We start from the raw sequence: 21,592 nt of genomic DNA, 5'->3' as shown, positions 1-21,592 counted from the left end.
AACTCTCCAGGGCATCCACCTATCTCTCAGAAGTCGTGCACTACTTAAGAGAAATGTTGACTATGCCAACTCCGGATGGATCCCAAAGTTCCAGTCAGGATACTGTTGACCAATGATAAGTCCTAAGAATTCAAACTTTTGATTTGAGCTGAGCTCACTTAAACCAAAAGAAGTATCCAGTCTCTCATCGAAGGCCCAAGAATCCCGGGAACCCCTTACAACGACTAATCGTTCAGGGTCCTCAGACGGACTTCCCTCAAGCTAATAACCGAACTTAGAACATTCCAGTCTTTATAGAATCCCGGGAATCCCTCGAACGACGTTACCACCGACATCGTTCAGAGCCCTCAGCCAGACTTCTTTCAGAATCTCGGGAACTCTTCAACAACGTCTACTGTGTGGTTATTCAGGGTCCACTGTCAGACTTCTCCTAAGGAATATACCAGTCTTTAGCAGTCGTTCAGACATCTTCAATTCTATCAGTTTGCAAGATATCCTAGACTTACTAATTGACTACAGAATCCCGGGAACCCTTAACAACGTCTACACTGAGATCGTTCAGGGTCCCAGCCGGACTTCTCTTTTATTTTTCTTATTGATCACAGTACGGTGCAAGACGGTTTACATGCACAATTTTATATTTTCCTTTGGGGATTTTTCTGATTCTATAAACTACGTTATTTAGCCTATTTTCAATTTCACAAGGACCCTCCCAATCGCATTGAAGTTTTGGAGATTTTCCTTTGACTCTATGGGGGAAATAGAGCCAAACTAATTCTTTTTCCTTAAAAGTTAACATATTCATTTTTAAATCGAAATTTGATTTCGCTTTGTTTGATTTAATTTCATATTTATTTCTTATAATATTGTGAATGGAATTCATTTTCTCTTTCAATTGACTCACGAAATCAGACAGTGACTCAGATTCCCCCGAATTCTCCAGGTTTATTGGAGAACCTCGAAGAAGATCTAAAGGAATTCTGAGTTCACGTCCCATCATGAGCATTGCAGGAGAAAATTCTGTAGCTTTATGTTTAGAAGAGCGATAAGCTAAGAGGAAAAGTGGTAACCATTTATCCCAATCTTTTTGATTTTTCGAGATAAATTTTGAGAGGTATTGAAGAATTGTCCTATTCAATCTTTCTACCAAACCGTTTGATTGAGGGTGCAAAGGAGTTGTTCGAGTTTTCTTTATTTTCAAGTATTGCATCAATTCTTTAAAAATTACGATTCAAATTCTCTACCTTGATCTGAATGAATTTCCAAAGGAAGACCGTGACGACAAATAATATGACAAACTAATGCTTCAACAATTGTGGATGTTTGGTGATTTGGAAGAGGAATCGCTTCTGGCCATCTAGTGAAATAATCTGTGACGACTAAAATAAAACGATTTCCCGAAGAAGATTTGGTGATTGGACCGAGAATGTCAATTGCAATTCTTTCAAATGGTGACCCTACATTATAAATCTGATATTCTGCTTTAGTTTTACGATGAGGACCTTTTTTCGAGAAACAGACTTTACAATTTTTACACCATAACTCAACGTCCTGTTTACAAGTTGCCCAATAGAATCTTTGACGAGTTTTGTCAAGGGTCTTATTGATTCCAAAATGTCCACCAGATGAAGAGTTATGTGCTTCATGAAGAACATCGTTAATTTTACTTTTTGGAATAATAATTTGCCAAACAATTTTTGAGAGGTTTGGGGATTCCCACTTTTTATAAAGTATATCGTTTTTTAACTCTAAAGAATCCCAATAGAGTAGATAAACTTTAAAGGTGGAGTTAAGATGAGAAACAGACTGCCAATCTGGTACAAGATTTTTTTTTTTAAAATCAATGACAACTTTCAATAATTCGTCTTCGTTCTGGAGTTTGCTCCAATTGATAGGATCTGCAATACCTAAATTTATTTGTTGGATATAGAGACAATCTTCTAAAATTTTTGAATTTAATTTTTGACATTTTTTACAATCACAAGGACGACGAGACAATGCATCAGCATTTTGATGATTTTTACCAGGGCGATGAATAATCTCAAAATCATATTGAAATAGAACCTCTAACCAACGAGCCATTTGACCTTCAGGGTTTTTAAAAGATAATAACCATTTTAGTGCGGCATGATCTGTTCTAGTGATGAATTTCGCCCCTATCAAATAATGACGAAAATGTTCAATTGATTTTACAACAGCAAATAATTCTTTCCTAGTTACACAATAGTTTCTTTCCGCTTTGTTTAATATTTTGTTATAATAAGCTACTACTTTTTCAACTTCTTGTTCTTTACCATCAGGAGTTTTAATTTGATGAACTTGAGACAAAACTGCACCTAATTGGAAATAGGAAGCGTCAGTATCCAGAATGAAAGGAAGATTCGGATCTGGAGATGTTAGAACGGGGGCAGTACTTAAAGCTTTCTTTAAGTTTTCAAAGGCTTGATGAGCTTTATCATCCCAAATAAATTGTATTTTCTCCTCGGTTAATTTATGAAGATCCTTAGCGATTAGGGAAAAATTTTTTATAAATCTCCTATAATACGAGCAGAGTCCTAAGAAACCTTGAAGATCGGTTTTATTTTTCGGAATAGGCCAATTGGTGATTGATTCAACTTTCTTTGGGTCGCATTCGATTTTATTTCCGGAAATTACATGACCTAAAAATGGAACTTTGTGCTGGAAGAATACACATTTTTTAGTATTGATCTTTAGGCCTGCTTGAAGAAGTCTATCAAATATGATTTCTAAATGTTCGAGGTGCTCTGAGAAAGTTTTACTACGAATGATGATGTCATCAATGTAAACTTCACAAATTTTTCCTATTAATCCTTCTAAAACAATATTCATTAATTCGATGAAAGTAGCTGGGGCATTACATAATCCGAATGGAAGAACTAAAAATTTCCAAAGTTGACCACCTATGCAAAATGCTGTCTTTTCCCTGTCTTTTTCATTCATACGGATCTGCCAATATCCGCTTTTAAAATCGACGACTGAAATCCAAACCGTACCTACTATAGAATCGATAATTTCTAATTGATTAGTAATTGGAGTAGCCTTTTTCTTTGTCACGGAATTTAATTGTCGATAATCTACACAAAATCTAAGAGTTTCATCTTTTTTCTTTTTAAATACGACTGGAGATGCCCATGGACTAGAACTAGGTTGAATAACACCCTGACTTTTCATGTCTTTTAATAATTCGAAAGCTTCTTTCCTGTGATGTAATGGAATACGCCTAGGTGATTGTTTAATGGGTTAAGCATTTCCTGTGTCAATATCATGTTCAATATAATTACAGACGCCAATGTCATTTTTATTTTTCGCAAAGATATTTTGATATTTTATTAAAAATTTATTAAATTTTTCTTTTTGTGAATCGTTTAAATTTTCAATTGATGAATCGTAAACTTCTTTTAAAAATTCTGGTAATAATAAATTTGTTTCGGTTTTTAATTGATTTACATAGATCTTTTTGTTATTGTTAAATTTTTTATTTAAAAGTTTTAGTAACGTTACCAAAAGGTCTTTTTTTGTCGGATTCAACATTTTGGTATCGTTGGTAGTACCATTTTGATACAATCGAGCAATTGAATGGACTCAAATTTGGGCTTCAATTTCATGACAAACAAATCAAAGAGCTGACGATGGATTAAATAGAAAAATTTAAGTCAAAAAAAAAGAATGTAATGTCACACTTATTTAGATAATAGTTTAAGGAAATTTAGTTAATATTTCATTTCATTTAAATAACAAATGAATACTGATAATTTAAATTTTGATTCTTAAAATTGCAGTTTCAGTTTTAACATGAGCATACGAAAATTAAATAGCTGATGCCAGTCTTAACATTTTGAAAATTCGAATCTAGTTGGTACAACAACTGTCCTTTCCCGTGAAAAGTTCGAAGAAGTCTTGTCGATCATTCAATTTGTTATCATTATAGTTTCATAGCGTTTTTTAAAATATTATACCAAAATACAATCTTCCGAATTCAACATTTCGGTAACGTTACCAAAATGTAATCAGCTGTATTCAGCATTTTAGTAACGTTACCAAAAGGTCTTTTTTGTCGGATTCAACATTTTGGTATCGTTGGTAGTACCATTTTGATACAATCGAGCAATTGAATGAACTCAAATTTGGGCTTTAATTTCATGACAAACAAATCAAAGAGCTGACGATGGATTAAATAGAAAAATTTAAGTCAAAATAAAAAAATGTAATGTCACACTTATTTAGATAATAGTTTAAGGAAATTTAGTTAATATTTCATTTCATTTAAATAACAAATGAATACTGATAATTTAAATTTTGATTCTTAAAATTGCAGTTTCAGTTTTAACATGAGCATACGAAAATTAAATAGCTGATGCCAGTCTTAACATTTTGAAAATTCGAATCTAGTTGGTACAATAACTGTCCTTTCCCGTGAAAAGTTCGAAGAAGTCTCGTCGATCATTCAATTTGTTATCATTATAGTTTCATAGCGTTTTTTAAAATATTATACCAAAATACAATCTTCCGAATTCAACATTTCGGTAACGTTACCAAAATGTAATCAGCTGTATTCAGCATTTTAGTAACGTTACCAAAAGGTCTTTTTTTGTCGGATTCAACATTTTCGTATCGTTGGTAGTACCATTTTGATACAATCGAGCAATTGAATAAATTCAAATTCGGGCTTTAATTCCTTGACAAACAAATCAAAGAGCTGACGATGGATTATACAGAATAATTTTAGTCAAAAAATAGAATGTAACGTCACACTTATTTAGATAATAGTTTAAGGAAATTTAGTTAATATTTCATTTCATTTAAATAACAAATGAATACTGATAATTTAAATTCTGATTCTTCAAATTGCAGTTTCAGTTTTAACATGTGCATACGGAAATTAAATAGCTAATGCTCGTCTTAAAATTTTGAAAATTCGAATCTGGTTGGTGGACCCGCATGGAAAAGCTATATATTGTTAAAAGTATATAAAAAAATATATGGTGAATATGTGATAAATATATAGTGGCAAAAATATCTATATTGAAAAATATGTTTTTTACATATATTGGATTATATATTTATAATAACATATTTACTTGTATGTAATGTTTTGTATTTTTCTATATATATTATCTCAAATAATGCTCGATATATTCTTGTCATGTATGGATGGTATATATATAATTTATAAGTATAATATAATAAACTTAATATATATTTCCATATATTTTGACTCATATAATTAGTGGTATATGGTCTCTATATAATTGATTATATATGAAAGAATTTATATGTTTAAATATATGGTTAGCGGTATATTGGAATTATATTTTTCTAATATATTAAAACTTATATTTTTCGCAATATATTGAAAATTTTATTTTACAATATACTTTTTCAATTTCTACACAAATCCACAAAAAAAGTCAAATCTACTATTTTTTTTTTCTTTTCATTGACCTTACATTTACTGAATAACTAACGCAATAACCTAAGAAAAGTGAAAAAAGTGCCATATATTTTATAATATACTGGAAACCATATATTTTGCAATATACTGGAAAACATATATAAAAAATATAAAAAATACTATATATTAATTAATATACTACTTTCAATATAATATATCAATATAAAAAAAGATATATTAAAATATATATGTAAAACATACATAAAAAAGTCATATATTAATAAATATTTTGGTAATATATTCTAGCAATATATTTTTTTCCAATATGTTATCATATATTAATACGGAAAAAATATAAATATGATTTTATATATTGTACAATATATCACATTATAATATTCATATATTCTATCATATATGTTTTCACATATAAAGTTTTTTCATGCGGGTACATAGTATATCCTATTATACATCGTGGCATTAGTATCCATTATCAATGCTTCCATGAATAATTTCGTTAGAAATTAAACTTGGATTTACAAACATAAATTATTTTAATAAAAAGTATAGTCTCTATTATATAAACAAAAATTTACAATTGTAATTAAAATTTAGATGCCTGATGAAGGTCTAATATATGACTGAAACATCGCATTTAATTAACAATTAGTGTTTTTGATTTACATCCTATTGTGCATTTTACTGCGAACTTTGTGAATATATATAGAGAATGGACACAATGACAGATTATGAAAATTTGCAATTGATTTGATACATTGTATAAGAATTTAATTATATAGTTCTATATAATTATATATAACTTTTGTTTACCCGGAAACTTGGTTAAAATGGATTGTTTAGTAAATTTACAGTACAGCATACTGAAATCGCAAATGATTTTCAATGTAATATTGCTTACGAAAATAACAACATTGATATTGTAATATTATTAAACGAATTTTCGATAGATGTTTAGCAAACTTAAGCAAATATTTTCTAATTTTCCTAAATGGAGTTGGAATAAATCGTGTGGTAAACTTACGAAACTGAAGGGTATTATTACTAAATTTTTATAAGTTAAACTTTTAACACTTTTGTTGCAAATTTACTATATAAATTTTTAACAGTGTAGTAACGAACCGAGAAATTAACCACTTCTGTTCAAAATATGAAAATAAATCATGTTATAATTACCGATATTATAATACACGCGCCAATTTGAAAGATTGGGAATTCGAAGGGCCTCTGAATAGATGTTGATTGCATGAGCATGGTTTCCTAACAGGAACCTAAAAATAAAAGCCCATTGAAGACAATATTAATAATTATAATCTTTGCAAATCGTTATGATAAAAAAAAACATAAATGAATAAAATAAATGTAAATGTAAAAGCTCTCAACATAAATTTTTGGAAAAAATTTTCTAATACATTTCTTAGCAAACTTTAATAAAGTAACTATGTTTTACGATCAAATTCCATGAATATTTTCCCATAAAATATAATTCAATGACCATACTCTTACACATATGACGTTCTCTACTATTTTAAACAACCCACAGCGGAGTTTAGTTAGTTTACAATAGCCGTTATTGCCCTCCAATGGTGAAACCTAAAATAGAAATATTGGAACAAAACCAAATTTCCTTTGGAGACGAACAAATCTCCCCTGGACACGCAGTTCTACACAGGCTGCCTGTATGAGGAAACAATATATGGTTAAAATATCTAAAATCATATAGGTTTGCAACTGTTCAAATCTCCCGCACTCTCATTATCATTCTCACTGATGATACATGATCGACAGTACAGTCAATCAGTAATCAATCATAGGCGGCACCGCTAGTCGCATTGTCATCGTAAAAACCGCTCGAGTGGGGATGAAGAAGACGGAAGCGCTGTCTTACTCACTCTCTAATGCTCTCTTTCTATCATATAGTTTTCTATTATTCATTGTAGACGCCTCATGCTTTCAATAAATCTCTCATTTTATTCGCAATCAAGTGTGCTCTCATTCAATAAATAATGAAATATTGCGTATAATAATTCTCAGTAATTATTCATTATATTATTTTTGCTCTCATCTTTTAATCTCAGTGTTTCTTGTATTTAATTGTTTTCACCTCGTGTACCGGCATAGTTACCGCAAAGTCGCCATCTTGGCCACACGTTGATCGTGAGTTTCATTCTCATAAATTAAATATTACTCACATTAAATTAATGCAAATCTCATCATAAATAAATCACATAAACTGTATATATTGTAAATTAAATATTTATAGTGTTCATTATTGCTAAATTCAGTGTTAAATAAAATTATTCACTACCCGCCAATTCACACGTACCAGATCCTCTCATCCTTAATTAATTACACCGGCACACAAAAAAAATTAAGTAGAATGTGCATTTGACCGGACTTACCTACATGTACGTATTTTGGTCCGCTGAATCCGAATTCGAGGTCAGTTTGACCCCTACACCCTCGAAATTTTGAGAAACCTTCGAAAAACCGTAAAAATGATGAATATCGGCAGTTTTAATGATAAAAAAATGTTTTGGAACTAAACTAAGCGTGATTTTCATGTATTTCGATCCGCTGAATATGAATCGAAACTTAATTGAGACCACGAGCCGTTTTAAATGTAAAAAAATCACAAAAACCCTCCGAAATTCCGAAAAAAGTAATTTTTTTCGTTTTTTTACTCTCGTTTTTGACTTATGACTTAATTGCTTGTGCCTGTAACCAGGGCACCTCCACGTGGTGACGGTGGGCAACAGAACCATTTGGCAGAGTCCCTGGCTTAACGGCGTGTGTGCCGTCATGGTAGTTGTACCTCGAATTCGGATTCAGCGGACCAAAATACACATCCGTAGGTAGGTCCGGTCAAATGCACATTCTACTTAATTTTTTTTGTGTGCCGGTGTAACAAATCATAAAAATACTATTCTGAACGGAATCACTCCAAATGCTCCTCTTCAAACACTCGGAAAGACTGAGGTCCTTCTCGAAGCTCATAAGCATCAATTTATTCTAGAAGCTCAGATAATTGACGGTCATACAAATATCCCATTTGATGGTCCGACTTCTTTCGGTATCAAAACGGAAAAATCTATTACGGGAAATCTTCCATCTCTATTGACTCATTGCCATTCCAAGTTCCAATCTTTATAAATACTCCGCAATATAATAATTTGATCAATTTAAGTCCCAGATGCGAAACCGTCATAAAAATTAATGTCCAAAATCCTGAAAATCTTTCCGAGGGTATAATTGAAGTCCAGGAAATCAACTCTATTCTAACACCAAATGCTATTGTTAACATTTGACCCGAGAACCAAGCCTTAATCACAGTTGTAAATACTAGCACTAGATATATTCAAATGCCGACCCCTAGTATACCTGTTCTTCCTTTACCTGACCGAACTCAAATTTTTTCGTCCCGTATAGACTCCAGCAGAAATATAATAAGAAAAAAAAAACCTTAAAATCTAACTCAAGGCTAAACCATTAAAATTCCGAGGGAAGACAAAAAAAATTAGACCTCTGTACACAGTACGACGATATTTTTCATTTACCTGACGACATACTCACTGCTACTAAAACAAAGAAGAAGTTAATAGACAAATAGAAAAGATGTTAAAACAAGGAATAATAAAACCTTCTACAAGCCCTTGGTCCAGTCCCCTATGGGTAGTTTCGAAAAAACTGGACGCATCAGGTACAAAGAAATAGCGAATCGTTATAGACTATATATTGCTAAATGAAGTTACAGTCAGCGACGCTCATCCCATTTCGAATATAGAAGACATATTAGATCAACTAGGGAATTCTCTATATTTTACAACACTAGATCTTGCTAGTGGCTTCCATCAAATAAAAATGAATCCGAAAGATGCCGCGAAAACCACGTTCACAACCCCTGAAGGACATTTTGAATACGAACGTATGCCGTTTGGATTAAAAAATGCACCCGCAACATTTCAACGTCTTATGAGAACTGTACTCTCAGGCCTAACCACTAAACATTGTTTTGTATATATGGACGAGTAGATAAATAAAAGGGTTACTGGCACCAGAATCAAAACAGTGCCCTACTTTACTGACCTAGGATAAGTACCTGGAATCGGCAATGTATATTTGTTTTTATCGACATTCGAGCCTGATGTTGGTAATGTAGATTTATTTTATCGATATTTGGGGCCTTTTTTATATTCATGGTAATGTAGATTTGTTTTATCGATATTTGAGCCTGATGTTAGCAATGTAGATTTGTTTTATCGATATTTGAGGCCTTTTTTGCATTCTTTATCGATATTTTGGGACCTTTTTCTGATTGATGATAATGTAGATTGGGTGGGGGACTTGCGCATGATAATGCAGACCTGGTTGAAGCCCTTCCATGTTAATGCAGATTTGACTGGAACCTGATCATGGTAATGCAGGTTTTGTTTGGAGGCCTATTTTCTCTTATCGAAAAAAGAAGATTTTGGGACTTAGCGGATAAATAAGGACTTTTTACCATATCTTTTTAAATTTTACGGTTTTATGCAGGATCAAGAGGGGGCTTGGTGGGAGGTCGAACATTCTAGAATGTTCTCGAATTCTCTAAGCACATATTGGTAGGGGTTTATTTTCAATCCTGATTATTCTAAATTTTTAACAGCTGTAAGGGGGTGGGTGATAGGCGAAATTTGAAAGTTTTTCCAATAATATTTTTTATTATATTAGAAGTAGGGGTTTTAACGGTTGATCTAACCGGTGTCACGCGTTTTGGTCCCAAAACATTTCATCCCCGACAGCTCCTCCCCGACAAATTATCCGCACGACTAATCATCCTCGGACAATTAATCCCCGACAATATATCTGTGAGATGAATCATCCCGACGACTGTTCATCTTATGACATCTTAACCATGACAATCTACTTTATATTGATAATTATTTCTAATCATTTTTTATTTTAATCAATATTTGTACTATTAACAAGCACATCAAATCCATGAAAAAAATTATCTATACTTTTTTCCATCATCCGAATATTATGTAACTTTGAGTTTAGTAACCCAATGATTTAATTGAAACAACAACAATAATAAGAATAATTACAATAATAATAACGATATTATCTAAAAGATCATTTAAATGTAGTCAAGTATCGCGACTTCTGGATATTATGTTGTCTTGTATATTCAGTTGTTTTGTATAAGTGCCTTAAGCAATTGTGATACTAATTAGTTAACTATATTGATCGCTAAAAATTAATGTTAATAAGTAATTAAGAGATAATATTTTATTATTAATATAAAGTAAATAATTATTAACGATCGATTATGTACTATGGTGCTAAATGATGTGGTTATGAGAAAGTGTGTATTACAATTATATTGATAAAATGTTTATAATTAACAATATTCATAGCTGGTTCATTGTATTTAATATTTTTATTGAAGTATCAATTGTCCAACAGGTAAATTATCGGGTATTATTTGTCTAAGTGTAAGTTGTCATTGTCATGAATCGTCGCAGGGATGAATTGTCGGGGATGAATTGTCGGGGATGAGTTGTCGGGGATGAAATGTTTTGGGACCAAAACGCAGTGAACCGATCTAACCGGTTTTGGACCAATCATTTTTTACTTTGCATTCCCAAATTATGTTTTCTGTAGAAATCCCCCACAAAGAGGATTCTTTTTGGGGGGGGGGGGGATAACCATTATGAAAACTCTAGCTTTTTAGTTCAATCCTTGTAGTTATAGCTGTGCTAAATGGGGGAACTTAGCGATAGTGAAAAACATTTTTTATGTATAAGTCATCCTGGTATGATAGACACTGATGAAATAGTAGAAAATTATTTTGATGACGTATGTCCGGAGTTTATTAGTTCCTTTATTCGTGATCTATTTCCTTATTATAAGAATTTGGAAATAATCAGAAGTAAACGAGACACATCGTGTCTAAGTTGTATTGTTCTCAAAGATTTAATAAAGAACTTACATAAAATCATTCAAAATCTTGAAAAATTGGAGAGTCGCCCGCATGAAAAAACTTTATATGTAAAAACATATATGATAGAATATATGAATATTATAATGTGATATATTGTACAATATATAGAATAATATTTATATTTTGGCCGTATTAATATATGATAATACACTTATCCAAAAAATTAAAGGAACGAAAAAATTTTATAAATTTTTTAGTGATTTTTGGAAGGCTGTATTTTCGTGAAAAATAATCGTATCGAAAAAACAAAAAAAGTAAATTGAAGCTTGAAATCTCTAGTTTGAAGATCTTCCAGCAAAATATTTTTTCGAGCCACGGTTTTTGCAGAATCATAGGAAAAAGGTCGAGACAAAATTTTTCTAAATTTTTTGGTTTTGTTTTTAAGGTCTACGGGGCCGAGAAAACTTTTTTCGAAAAAACAAATTCATAGCTTGCTTAGAAAATTTATTCAGCTACAATTTGATTTTTTTTGTTTTTCTGTACGACAATTTGCTTTTATTATTGATATCTCAGCAAATAATGGCCGCACAGTAATTTAAAGGGCAGTTTAAGAAACTTGAATAAATTTCCTAAAAGCTCCATTTTCGATTTTTTCATAAAAAAATTTTTTTTCATCCGTGATATCCATTTGAAAAACCCTTAAAAAATGGCCATTTTCTGGTTTTTTAGTCAACTCATCGCTACTATGCAAACATTGATAAAAAAAATAATGTTGCCAGGTAATTTTACAGCTTAATGTACCCTCAAAAACCCTGGAAATTTTCAGATTGATCCATTGAACCGTTTGTCTGGTCCGATTGCTCAAAGTTTTGCAAAACAATTAAAGGAACAAGTTTTGTTCCTTAAATTGTCTAATCGTTTTCAATATGAAAAATCAATTTTTTCGGATTTTCTTGCATTTTTGTGTTAGTTATTCAGTAAATGTAAGGTAAAGTGAAAAAAAAAATTTTTTTTCCAAAAAACGAGATAAAACAAGAATTTTTTTACTTTTTTTTTTTACGTTTTATTCAGTTTTTTTTTTTTTTCGTTTTTTTTTTTCGTGAATTATGCCGCTTGGATTCCTCTAATTCGCGTTTAGCAGCACTAGCGGCAGTTACAGCTCGAGCAATACCAGCAGCGCCCCCAGCTAATGCGCCAGTAGCGCTTAAGCCTGCAGAAAGTGGTATCGAAAGTGGTAATATTCTACCAGCTTTTGGTATTTTCTCACCATTTTTTTGTGGTACTGGTATCCTACGAGATTAAGATACTAGAGGTACATCTAACATATGGCGAGGTACTCGAATATTCTTTTTCCCACCAGCTATTTTTACAGCTTCACGCGCACCATCTAATGCAGACTTAATCGGTTCAGTACTGTTATGCATAGCTTTTTTAGCAAAACTTATAATTTTTCATACCCAGACTTCTCTTCACTCTCATGGTTTTATTAACCCCGCAAGCCACAGCTTTTTTACCAAGGCTAGCATCTTTCGCATGAAGACGGTGTAAAGCTTTTTCAGCAAGCTCTTTATCAGCTGCATGACGTGCCACCATATTGTCAGGATTTTTAGAATACACAATATCATGCGCTTTACATGCTCTGTCCAGAGGATTTATACCAGGATCACCTCGAGCTAATCTTTTCGTTAATTTTGTACCAGGTCCGCAGTCTCTGATATCCCGGTACATGTAATTCTATTGGTTGTTTATTTATAATACTGTTGACAAAACCTTTGCCACGCTTAGCTTGAACTTTACTAATACGTCCGCTCTTAACCATTGTAGCTTTATGACTAATCTCAATCGTATAAATACTCGGTACTTATAGGCATATTGATGAGTCAGAATTGAGTCATCAGCGGATTAACATAGTATTTAGTGATATCTAAAATAATTGAAAATGAAGTTTGAAAAACAGACAGCTAAATTACCTGTGATCAATTTTGATCAAGTAATTCAAGGTGATGATAAAAAAATTCAAAAACGTCATGGTGCAGTGCTACCAAATACTGTTCGAGCGGTTCTTTGTGGACCATCAAATAGTGGGAAAACGAATGCACTCCTTGCACTAATTACTCATCCTAATGGTTTGAGATTTGAGAACATTTATGTATATTCTAAATCACTGAATCAGCCTAAATATAAGTTTTTAGAGTCAGCACTACAGCCCATAGAAGGGGTCGGATACTTCCCATTAAATGATCATGAATCAGTTGTAAATCCGGATGACGCACAGCCGAATTCTCTCATGATATTTGATGATGTAGCTTGTAAGAAGCAAGATCTTATCAGAGCATATTTTTGTATGGGACGACACAAAAGCGTTGATAGCTTTTATCTCTGTCAAACCTACACACGTATACCAAAACATCTGATACGTGACAATGCCAATTTTCTTGTACTTTTTTGTCAAGATGAAATGAATTCGAAGATCATATATGATGATCATGTAAATACAGACATGCCGTACAGTGAATTTAAAGATTTATGTTCAGCATGCTGGACCGATAAGAAAAGTGATAATAAACACGAATTTGTTGTTATTGATAAGGATAGTGAATTGAATAATGGACGTTACAGAAAAGGTTTTGACTGTTTTATAAGTATAAATTAATCATCCCTATACAAATTGACACAGTCATAAATGACATTCGAGTGTGCAAACATGGCGTGTAGAAATATTTCTCAGCAGAAAGATATGCTGCTTCAAATATCTAAAATTAGTGATGCAATAAGGCAGAATCATAAAATATTAAAAGTTGATGAAGATACTTCTGAACAAGCTGCAAATGAAATATTTAAACCTATAGTGACACCGTTGAGGACATTAGTTGAGAATTCTAACGCTTTGAAACATGAAATTAAAGAAAAAGCCGTGGAAAATTTTCCGTTACAGATACGCGAACATAGTGACTATCCAAGTAAGTATCAAACTGTTTATGCTAATGACAGTAAAATATATGATGGTCAGAATACTTATGATGACTCAAATGTGGGTAGTACTAGTACCAAAAACTTGGATGAAACCATCACATCAGATCCTCCAACTTTTGCAAGCACACCGCTGAGATATCATAGCTCTATCTCCAAATATATTGAGATGTTAAATAAAAAAAATCCTGAAGGCTTAGATACAAGATTTGGTATTCGTAAAAAAAATAATCGATTATTTTTTGGTAATTCACCTGTCCAATTTGGAGATAATAATACTATTTCAGTGAATCATCAAAATCATGTCTTATCTTCGGGACTTATCAAATTTTCACTTAAAAGTGATCCAAATGAAAAATCTATTACTAAAAATGACTTGGATGTGTACCATAAGCTGATCATTTCCAAAAATACACACAAGAAAAATTATGAATTCAAAAGAAGTCTTTATGTTGATAAGAGTTCTAAATATATTAAATATATTACTGACTTAGTTAGATCACCAATAAAAAAAGGTAAAGGGTTACCTAACTTTATGACTGTTTCAAAGAAACGCAAATATATGGATTATATTTATTCGGATGATCCTAATGAACTCGTAGATCGCCTTCGTCTGTTGATGGCATCTCAAACAGCTGGCAACTCTAGTCATTCGAATAAGATAATTTCAATTATTGAAGAGCTGCGTGAAGCTGAAATTATTTATTAAGAGAGGCATTAGCATTAATTCATCATTTGTAAAATAACATTTGAGAAGAGAGGATCATCAAAATGGGTATCGATATATTTGGACCTGTATCTTCACAATCGAATCAGACACAATTTAAAGGCGGTAGTAGTGTTGGTCCTCCTGGAAAAGGTTTCAAGTTAACAAATGATGGACAGTTTGACTTAGATCGAAAAAGGTTATGTAATGTTGCCGAACCTAAGAATGTAAGTGATGCAGTCACATATAATACTATGAAAGCTGCAATAAACCATATGGATGATAAATACAAAACTGTAAGCCAACAAGTTGATAACCTCATGAAGACGTCTAATGACAAGTCAATGGATCAACTGAAAACTGCAATAAAGCAAGAATTAGACAATGTGAAAGCAATTAGTGAATACAATAAATATCGTATAACTGGTCTTGAAGATAAAGTAGCGGTTGAAATAGTTAAGCTAGAGGATAAAATGACGAGTAAAGATCCAGACCTTATTATCGAATTGACAACCAAAGTGAGTGCATTAGAAAATCTTGTTAGTGACCAGATTCAATATATCGAACAGCTAGCAATTCGGGTAACAACGCTTGTGAGATCCGTAGTACGTGATACTCAAACAATATCGGATATTGATCAAAGGCTATCTAAACTTGAAAAACATGAAAGATTAAAAGAAAGTCACAGCTCAAGAGCTTCACAAACCAGCACGAAAAAATTATACTCGTCGTCATGTTGACATTCGAGGACTCGATGAAACTTGGCAAGCTGACTTGGTTGAAATGATACCATTTAGCTCTGTAAATGGTGGATTTAAATATCTATTGACAGTTATAGAAATATTCTCAAAGCATGCTTGGGCTGTTCCTATTAAAAGCAAAAGTGCTGGTGACGTCAGAAATGCTATGAAGTCTGTATTACATCAAGGGCGGCTTCCTAAAAATCTACACGTTGATCAAGGCAAGGAGTTCTACAATAAAGAATTGAAAGATCTCATGAAAAGTCATAAAATTCATTTGTACTCAACATTTAGCAACCTTAAAGCATCTATATGTGAACGTTTCAATCGAACTCTAAAAAATACAATGTGGCAAGAATTCACAGCTCAAGGTAGTTACGGATGGATTGATATGCTCAGAAATTTGGTTGATACTTACAACAATACCAAACATCGAACGATCAAAATGAAACCCATTGACGTAACAGCTAAAAATGAAAAACAACTATTCAAGAAGATTTACAAACCCTTTAAAATCAATCAACCGTTGAATAAAAATAAAAGTAAGTTTAAAGTTGGAGATAAAATGCGAATAAACAAATATAAGCACGTTTTCGAAAAAGGTTATACACCAAACTGGACTACAGAAATATTCACAATAAAAAGCGTGCAAAATACTAATTCAACAACGTACAAGCTTACTGATTATCAAAACCAATCAATCGAAAATGGATTTTACATCGAAGAGCTTAGTAAAGTCAAATACCCTGATGTCTACCTTGTAGAAAAAGTACTAAAAAAGCGTGTTAAAAAATATTTTGTAAAGTGGTTAGGATTTGATAGCTCACATAATAGCTGGAGAGATGAATCAGATTTATGAAAACTTCATTCTTATATGCAATGTACTTTAATGAATAAATAAATAAAAATCTTTTTTTTAATACAAAATATGTTATTTATTTTTCATTACTATTTTTACAAATTTATTTTTTTATTATTATTTTTACAAATTTTTTAAATTTATAAGTATTAATATTAATGATTATACATTATTTTTTTCTACTTCCATATACCCCCATGGTAGGGTATCTGTCGAATTCTCAAGTAGACGTCTTTTATCATCATTCCAACTTAATGCTAATTTTTTTTGTAAAACCGTCTTAACAATATGTTTATCACTTTTGATTAGCCATTCCTTTTCTACAACGTTACAACGTTCTAAAAGATATTTTTTAAAATCATTAAATTCAAGCCTTCTTAAAGTTGAACCTTTAATCCCTTTGGCTCTTTTTCAACTCTATTATCTTTATATTTTCTATATGTATAAAGCTTAGCTCTTAAACCTATAAATTTCTCCATAATTTTACCATTATTTTCATCTTCCATAAGACTCATTACTTTTGTATTTTTCAATGGGATATTACATACATTATTTGGAGAATAATTAGATGTATCAAATTTATGAATGTCGCGTTTAATAATTTCGTAGATATTAAGTACTGTAAAATGATAAATGAGATTATCAGTATCTGCATACATTAATTTGAGGTCTCATTATGAAAATTTTTCTTCACATAATTATAATGGAAATCATAGATGAATGTTTTGGCTAAGTCAAGTATACTGAATCCAATATAGATAGGCTTTGTAAAATGAAGATGAACGTTTTTTAATTCAATTGAACCGGGTAATACCAGGATCAATTACCAAATAAGTAGCCTACTGGCTAAAAAGGACACGGGCCCATTTAATTAAAATGGGTAACGGACGGTTGATTCACTCCTACTAGAGGGGGTGGACCTTAACTTCGTTTCAATATATATATACAAATATATATATTTATTAGGGTGATTCAAAAAACAAACAAATTTTTTTTCTTTCTTTCAAACAGGTTCAAAAGTTTCGTTTAGATAAAAAAGACGCCTGTGAAAATAAGAGATCTTAATCTTAACATTAAGAGGTTCCTCATCGCACTTTTCTATTTTCCATAAGAATAACATGGTAAAAATTTTTTTTACGACTTCTGATTTTTATAAGTATCTAACGACGCGTCATAAAAATAATTGGCAGGCATATTTTTGTAGGGAATTAAATGCTCTACAAAAAAAGATTCTTATCATTTTTTGCGGAATCTATTCGTTCAAAAGTTATTTGAGGTTGAAGCCGAATTCATTTTAATTTTGAGTTTTTCTTACTTTTCCGGCGAAACTATCAGACCTATTACAAAATATCATGGGACCTTTTTTGTAGACAATTTTATTCCCTAGAAGTTATACCGAATAAAGTTTTTTCGAATTCCGCATTGTTTTCTAGTTATTTTCATTTTAATGTCATGCTCATAAAAAAAATAGTCTTCTGATCGATTTTAAGAGCTTGACATTAAAATAAAAATAACTAGAAAACAATGCGGAACTCGAAAAAACTTAATTCGGTATAACTTCTAGGTAACAAAATTGTCTACAAAAAAGGTCCCATGATATTTTGTAATAGGTCTGATAGTTTCGCCGGAAAAGTAAGAAAAACTCAAAATTAAAATGAATTCGGCTTCAACCTCAAATAACTTTTGAACGAATAGATTCCGCAAAAAATGATAAGAATCTTTTTTTGTAGAGCATTTAATTCCCTACAAAAATATGCCTGCCAATGATTCCTATGACGCATCGTTAGCTACTTAAAAAAATCGTAAGACATAAAAAAAATTTTTCCCATGTTATTCTTATGGGAAATAGAAAAGTGCAATGCGGACAATGTTAATATTAATATTAAGAGCTCTAATTTTCACAGGAGTCTTTTTTTATCTAAACGAAACTTTCGAACCTGTGTGGAAGAAAAAAAAAATTGTTTGTTTTTTGAATCACCCTAATATTTATATATACATATAAATATATATGTCGAAAAGTCAGTGCGAGCTTGGGCGTTATCTTGAGTATTGATCTCAATATTAATATCTCTCATTTCTTATTTAAAACATAAACGAATCCCTGGCGGACCTGAAATACGGTAAAAACCGAAATTTCGGGGAATTTACGGTAAATTACCCTAAAAAAAACAGAATACCGTAGTATTCCGTACTGCTACCGAATTTGGCGGTAAAACTGCGGTATCCCACCGAATTTGCACGTAAAATTACGGTAAGTTACGGTAATCTACCGCAAAAATTCCGAAATGGGTATAGAATTCTTTTACGGTAAGCCTACCGTATTCTTACCGTAAATTTTTTGTCTGCTACCGTAGAATACAGTTATCTAAAAGTATTTCTGTAAATTTGGCAAGTACCTAAAATTTTACTACAATTAAATAACTTTTACCATCCGGGACTCGAAAATAAAAGGCTAGAAAAAATGACTAAATCTACCAACAAATAAGATCAACATATCTTAGAAATCTACTACAATTCAGGTATGGGTTACATTGGAAATGCTATAAGAAAAATGGACACAAAAAAGTTGATGTACTAAAATTTTTCATTTTTATTTATTCATGGTGTAGGAAATTGAACGCTTTACAAAAAAAGTCTCTTATTATTTTTTGATAAATCCAACTGTTTAAAAGTTATTTGAGCTTAAAGTCAAGTTTATAGTAAATTTTGAGATCTTTTTATTTTTCCGCCAAAACTATCAGTCTTATCACAAAATGTCATAAAAATTTTTTTGAAGGTAATTTTATTCTTTCCAAATTATTACGAATAAAGTTTTTCGAAATTCTGCGTTGTTTTCTAGTTATTTTTATTTCAACGTTGAGCTCTTAAAAGCAATCAGAAAACTATTTTTTTAAGTTTTTCTTTCTTTTAAGTTTCATACATTTGAATTTGCCGGGCTATTTTGAGACAGCTAAAACACGCTCCCTCGTGTGAGAAGCTGAAGCTCCCTCGCCAGATAATCAGCCATTAGGTTTTCTGCGCAGTGTCTCCTGTTCATTTTATAAGCGTTACATTATTGAATAATTATCATTGTGGATTTAAATGATAAATCAATTTATTTCAAATAATTGAATCATAAAAATTTATGTTATGTGATTTTTTACATTTTTTGCGTGAGAATATGCTTAACAAGTGATTATAATAATCATTTTAATTTTTGTTTATGACATGCTGAATTTATTGGTTAAGTTTAGCGTTGTTGTAATAAGTTAGGAAAAATAATTAAATTCGATTTATTACGTGCTATTTACAAGAATTACTTTATTCTTAACTTAAATTTAAATTTTTCTAATAAATTAATTTATTCTAAACTTAAAATTCAGATTTATAGCAAATTTCTAGATTTTTTTACTTTTCCGGTGAAACTATCAGGCTTATCACAAAATGTTAGAGTGTCTTTTTTGTACAAAATTTTATTTTTTACAAATTACTTCTAATAAAGTGTCTCAAAACTTCGCATTGTTTACTAGTTATTTTCATTTTCATGTCAAGCTCTTGAAATCGATCACAACACTAATTTGTTTTAAGAGCTTGACATTAAAATGGAAATAGCTAGAAAAAAATGCGGGATTTTAAAAAACATTATCGGAGATAATTTTTAATGAATAGGATTCTCAACAAAAAAGATTCTATGACGTTTTGTGATAAGTCTGATAGTTTCACTGAAAAAGTAGAAAGATCTCGAAGCTTCCTATAAATTGGACTTCAAGCTCCAATAACTTTTAAACAGATGAATTTCGTAAAATTTACGGTATGATTACTGTTCCTGTGAGCATATCTAATTTTACAGTATTTTTCGATATCACTACCGTAGTTTACCGGGACTTACCGTAGAATTACCGTACTTGACTACCGGAAACTACGGTAGTGATACCGAAAAATACCGTAAAATAAGATCCGCCAGGGATAATAATTATGTAATACAGTGATTTAATATTAAAAGTATGGTTCACAAATAATGATACGTAGACAAATAATATAAAAAGGATCCTTTTGTCTTTGATTATCGATATCTCAGCAACTGATTGTCGCACAGTAATTTTGAGGGCAGCTTTAGAAGCCTGAATGGATTCCCCACAAGTGGCATTTTCGATTTTGTAAAAAAGAAATTTTTTTTTATCCTCAATATCAATTTGAAAAACCCACAAAAAATGGACATTTTATCCAACCACTCAGGGATGATTCAGACAATTACGAATTTATGACATTTGTCTAAGTCTTACATCATTACTTTTCGAGAACTTATGTGATTTAACGCGCTCACCTTTGCCTCATACCTCAAAATTAATATTTGTAATCGTACACACATGCCACAGACTTGAGGTTTATATCAGAACATCTCATCTGTCAAATAATCACCATTTTGTGACAAAGTTACATTAATATTTATCATTTTTTAATTTTAATACATATTATTTTTTTAAGTAGCTGATACTTAGTTGTAGGGATATAGATAGAGGCAGATATAATATAAAGAAATTGATGTATTACTTACAGTGATTTCGCAATTTGCTTAACATTGGAAAGCTTTGTAGAATTCATATGATAACTTTTTTGAAAGTAATATAATGATTCTTGAATTTTTCCCTCTTTTCTATATAGAATACCCTGCAACAAAAATTTAGATCATTTCTATAGGTTTGTGTATTATCTTAGTTTCTAAACAGATATGCCATCATTTTTTAGTTCTTGATCTCATAGGCATCAATCATGAAAATAAAGCAAGAAAATATTCCGACGAGAAGTCATTCTGTATAATTATATATAACTGTATATGATTCTATATATAATCAGATCTAAATTTAGCCGGATCTGATCATATATGATCATCAGGGCTTTTTTATGGGATTAATATTTTGTAGCGCAAAGGTGTTGATGTTATTGGAAACAACATACTCTACAAAGAAGTACTGAGGTGTTT

At 31.3% G+C, this 21,592-nt stretch overlaps 1 protein-coding gene across 3 annotated transcripts in view; it reads right to left on the bottom strand.

Moving 5' to 3' along the window:
* Nucleotides 1-21,592, bottom strand: part of LOC130666536 (Bardet-Biedl syndrome 4 protein) — a 234,879-nt gene that overhangs the window by 126,804 nt on the left and 86,483 nt on the right. For all 3 annotated transcript variants that reach the window (XM_057467646.1, XM_057467649.1, XM_057467647.1), the window contains exons 4-5: nt 21,167-21,279; nt 6,608-6,702 (exon numbers count right to left, since the gene is read on the bottom strand). In XM_057467646.1, coding sequence (XP_057323629.1) covers nt 6,608-6,702; nt 21,167-21,279 — 208 coding nt within the window. The remainder of the gene's footprint in view (nt 1-6,607; nt 6,703-21,166; nt 21,280-21,592) is intronic.

Source organism: Microplitis mediator, chromosome 4, assembly GCF_029852145.1.
Source record: "Microplitis mediator isolate UGA2020A chromosome 4, iyMicMedi2.1, whole genome shotgun sequence".
In the NCBI taxonomy this organism is placed as follows: domain Eukaryota; kingdom Metazoa; phylum Arthropoda; class Insecta; order Hymenoptera; family Braconidae; genus Microplitis; species Microplitis mediator.
The sequence above is the reverse complement of the archived record's forward strand: the minus strand, read 5'-3'. Positions and strand labels throughout refer to the sequence as shown.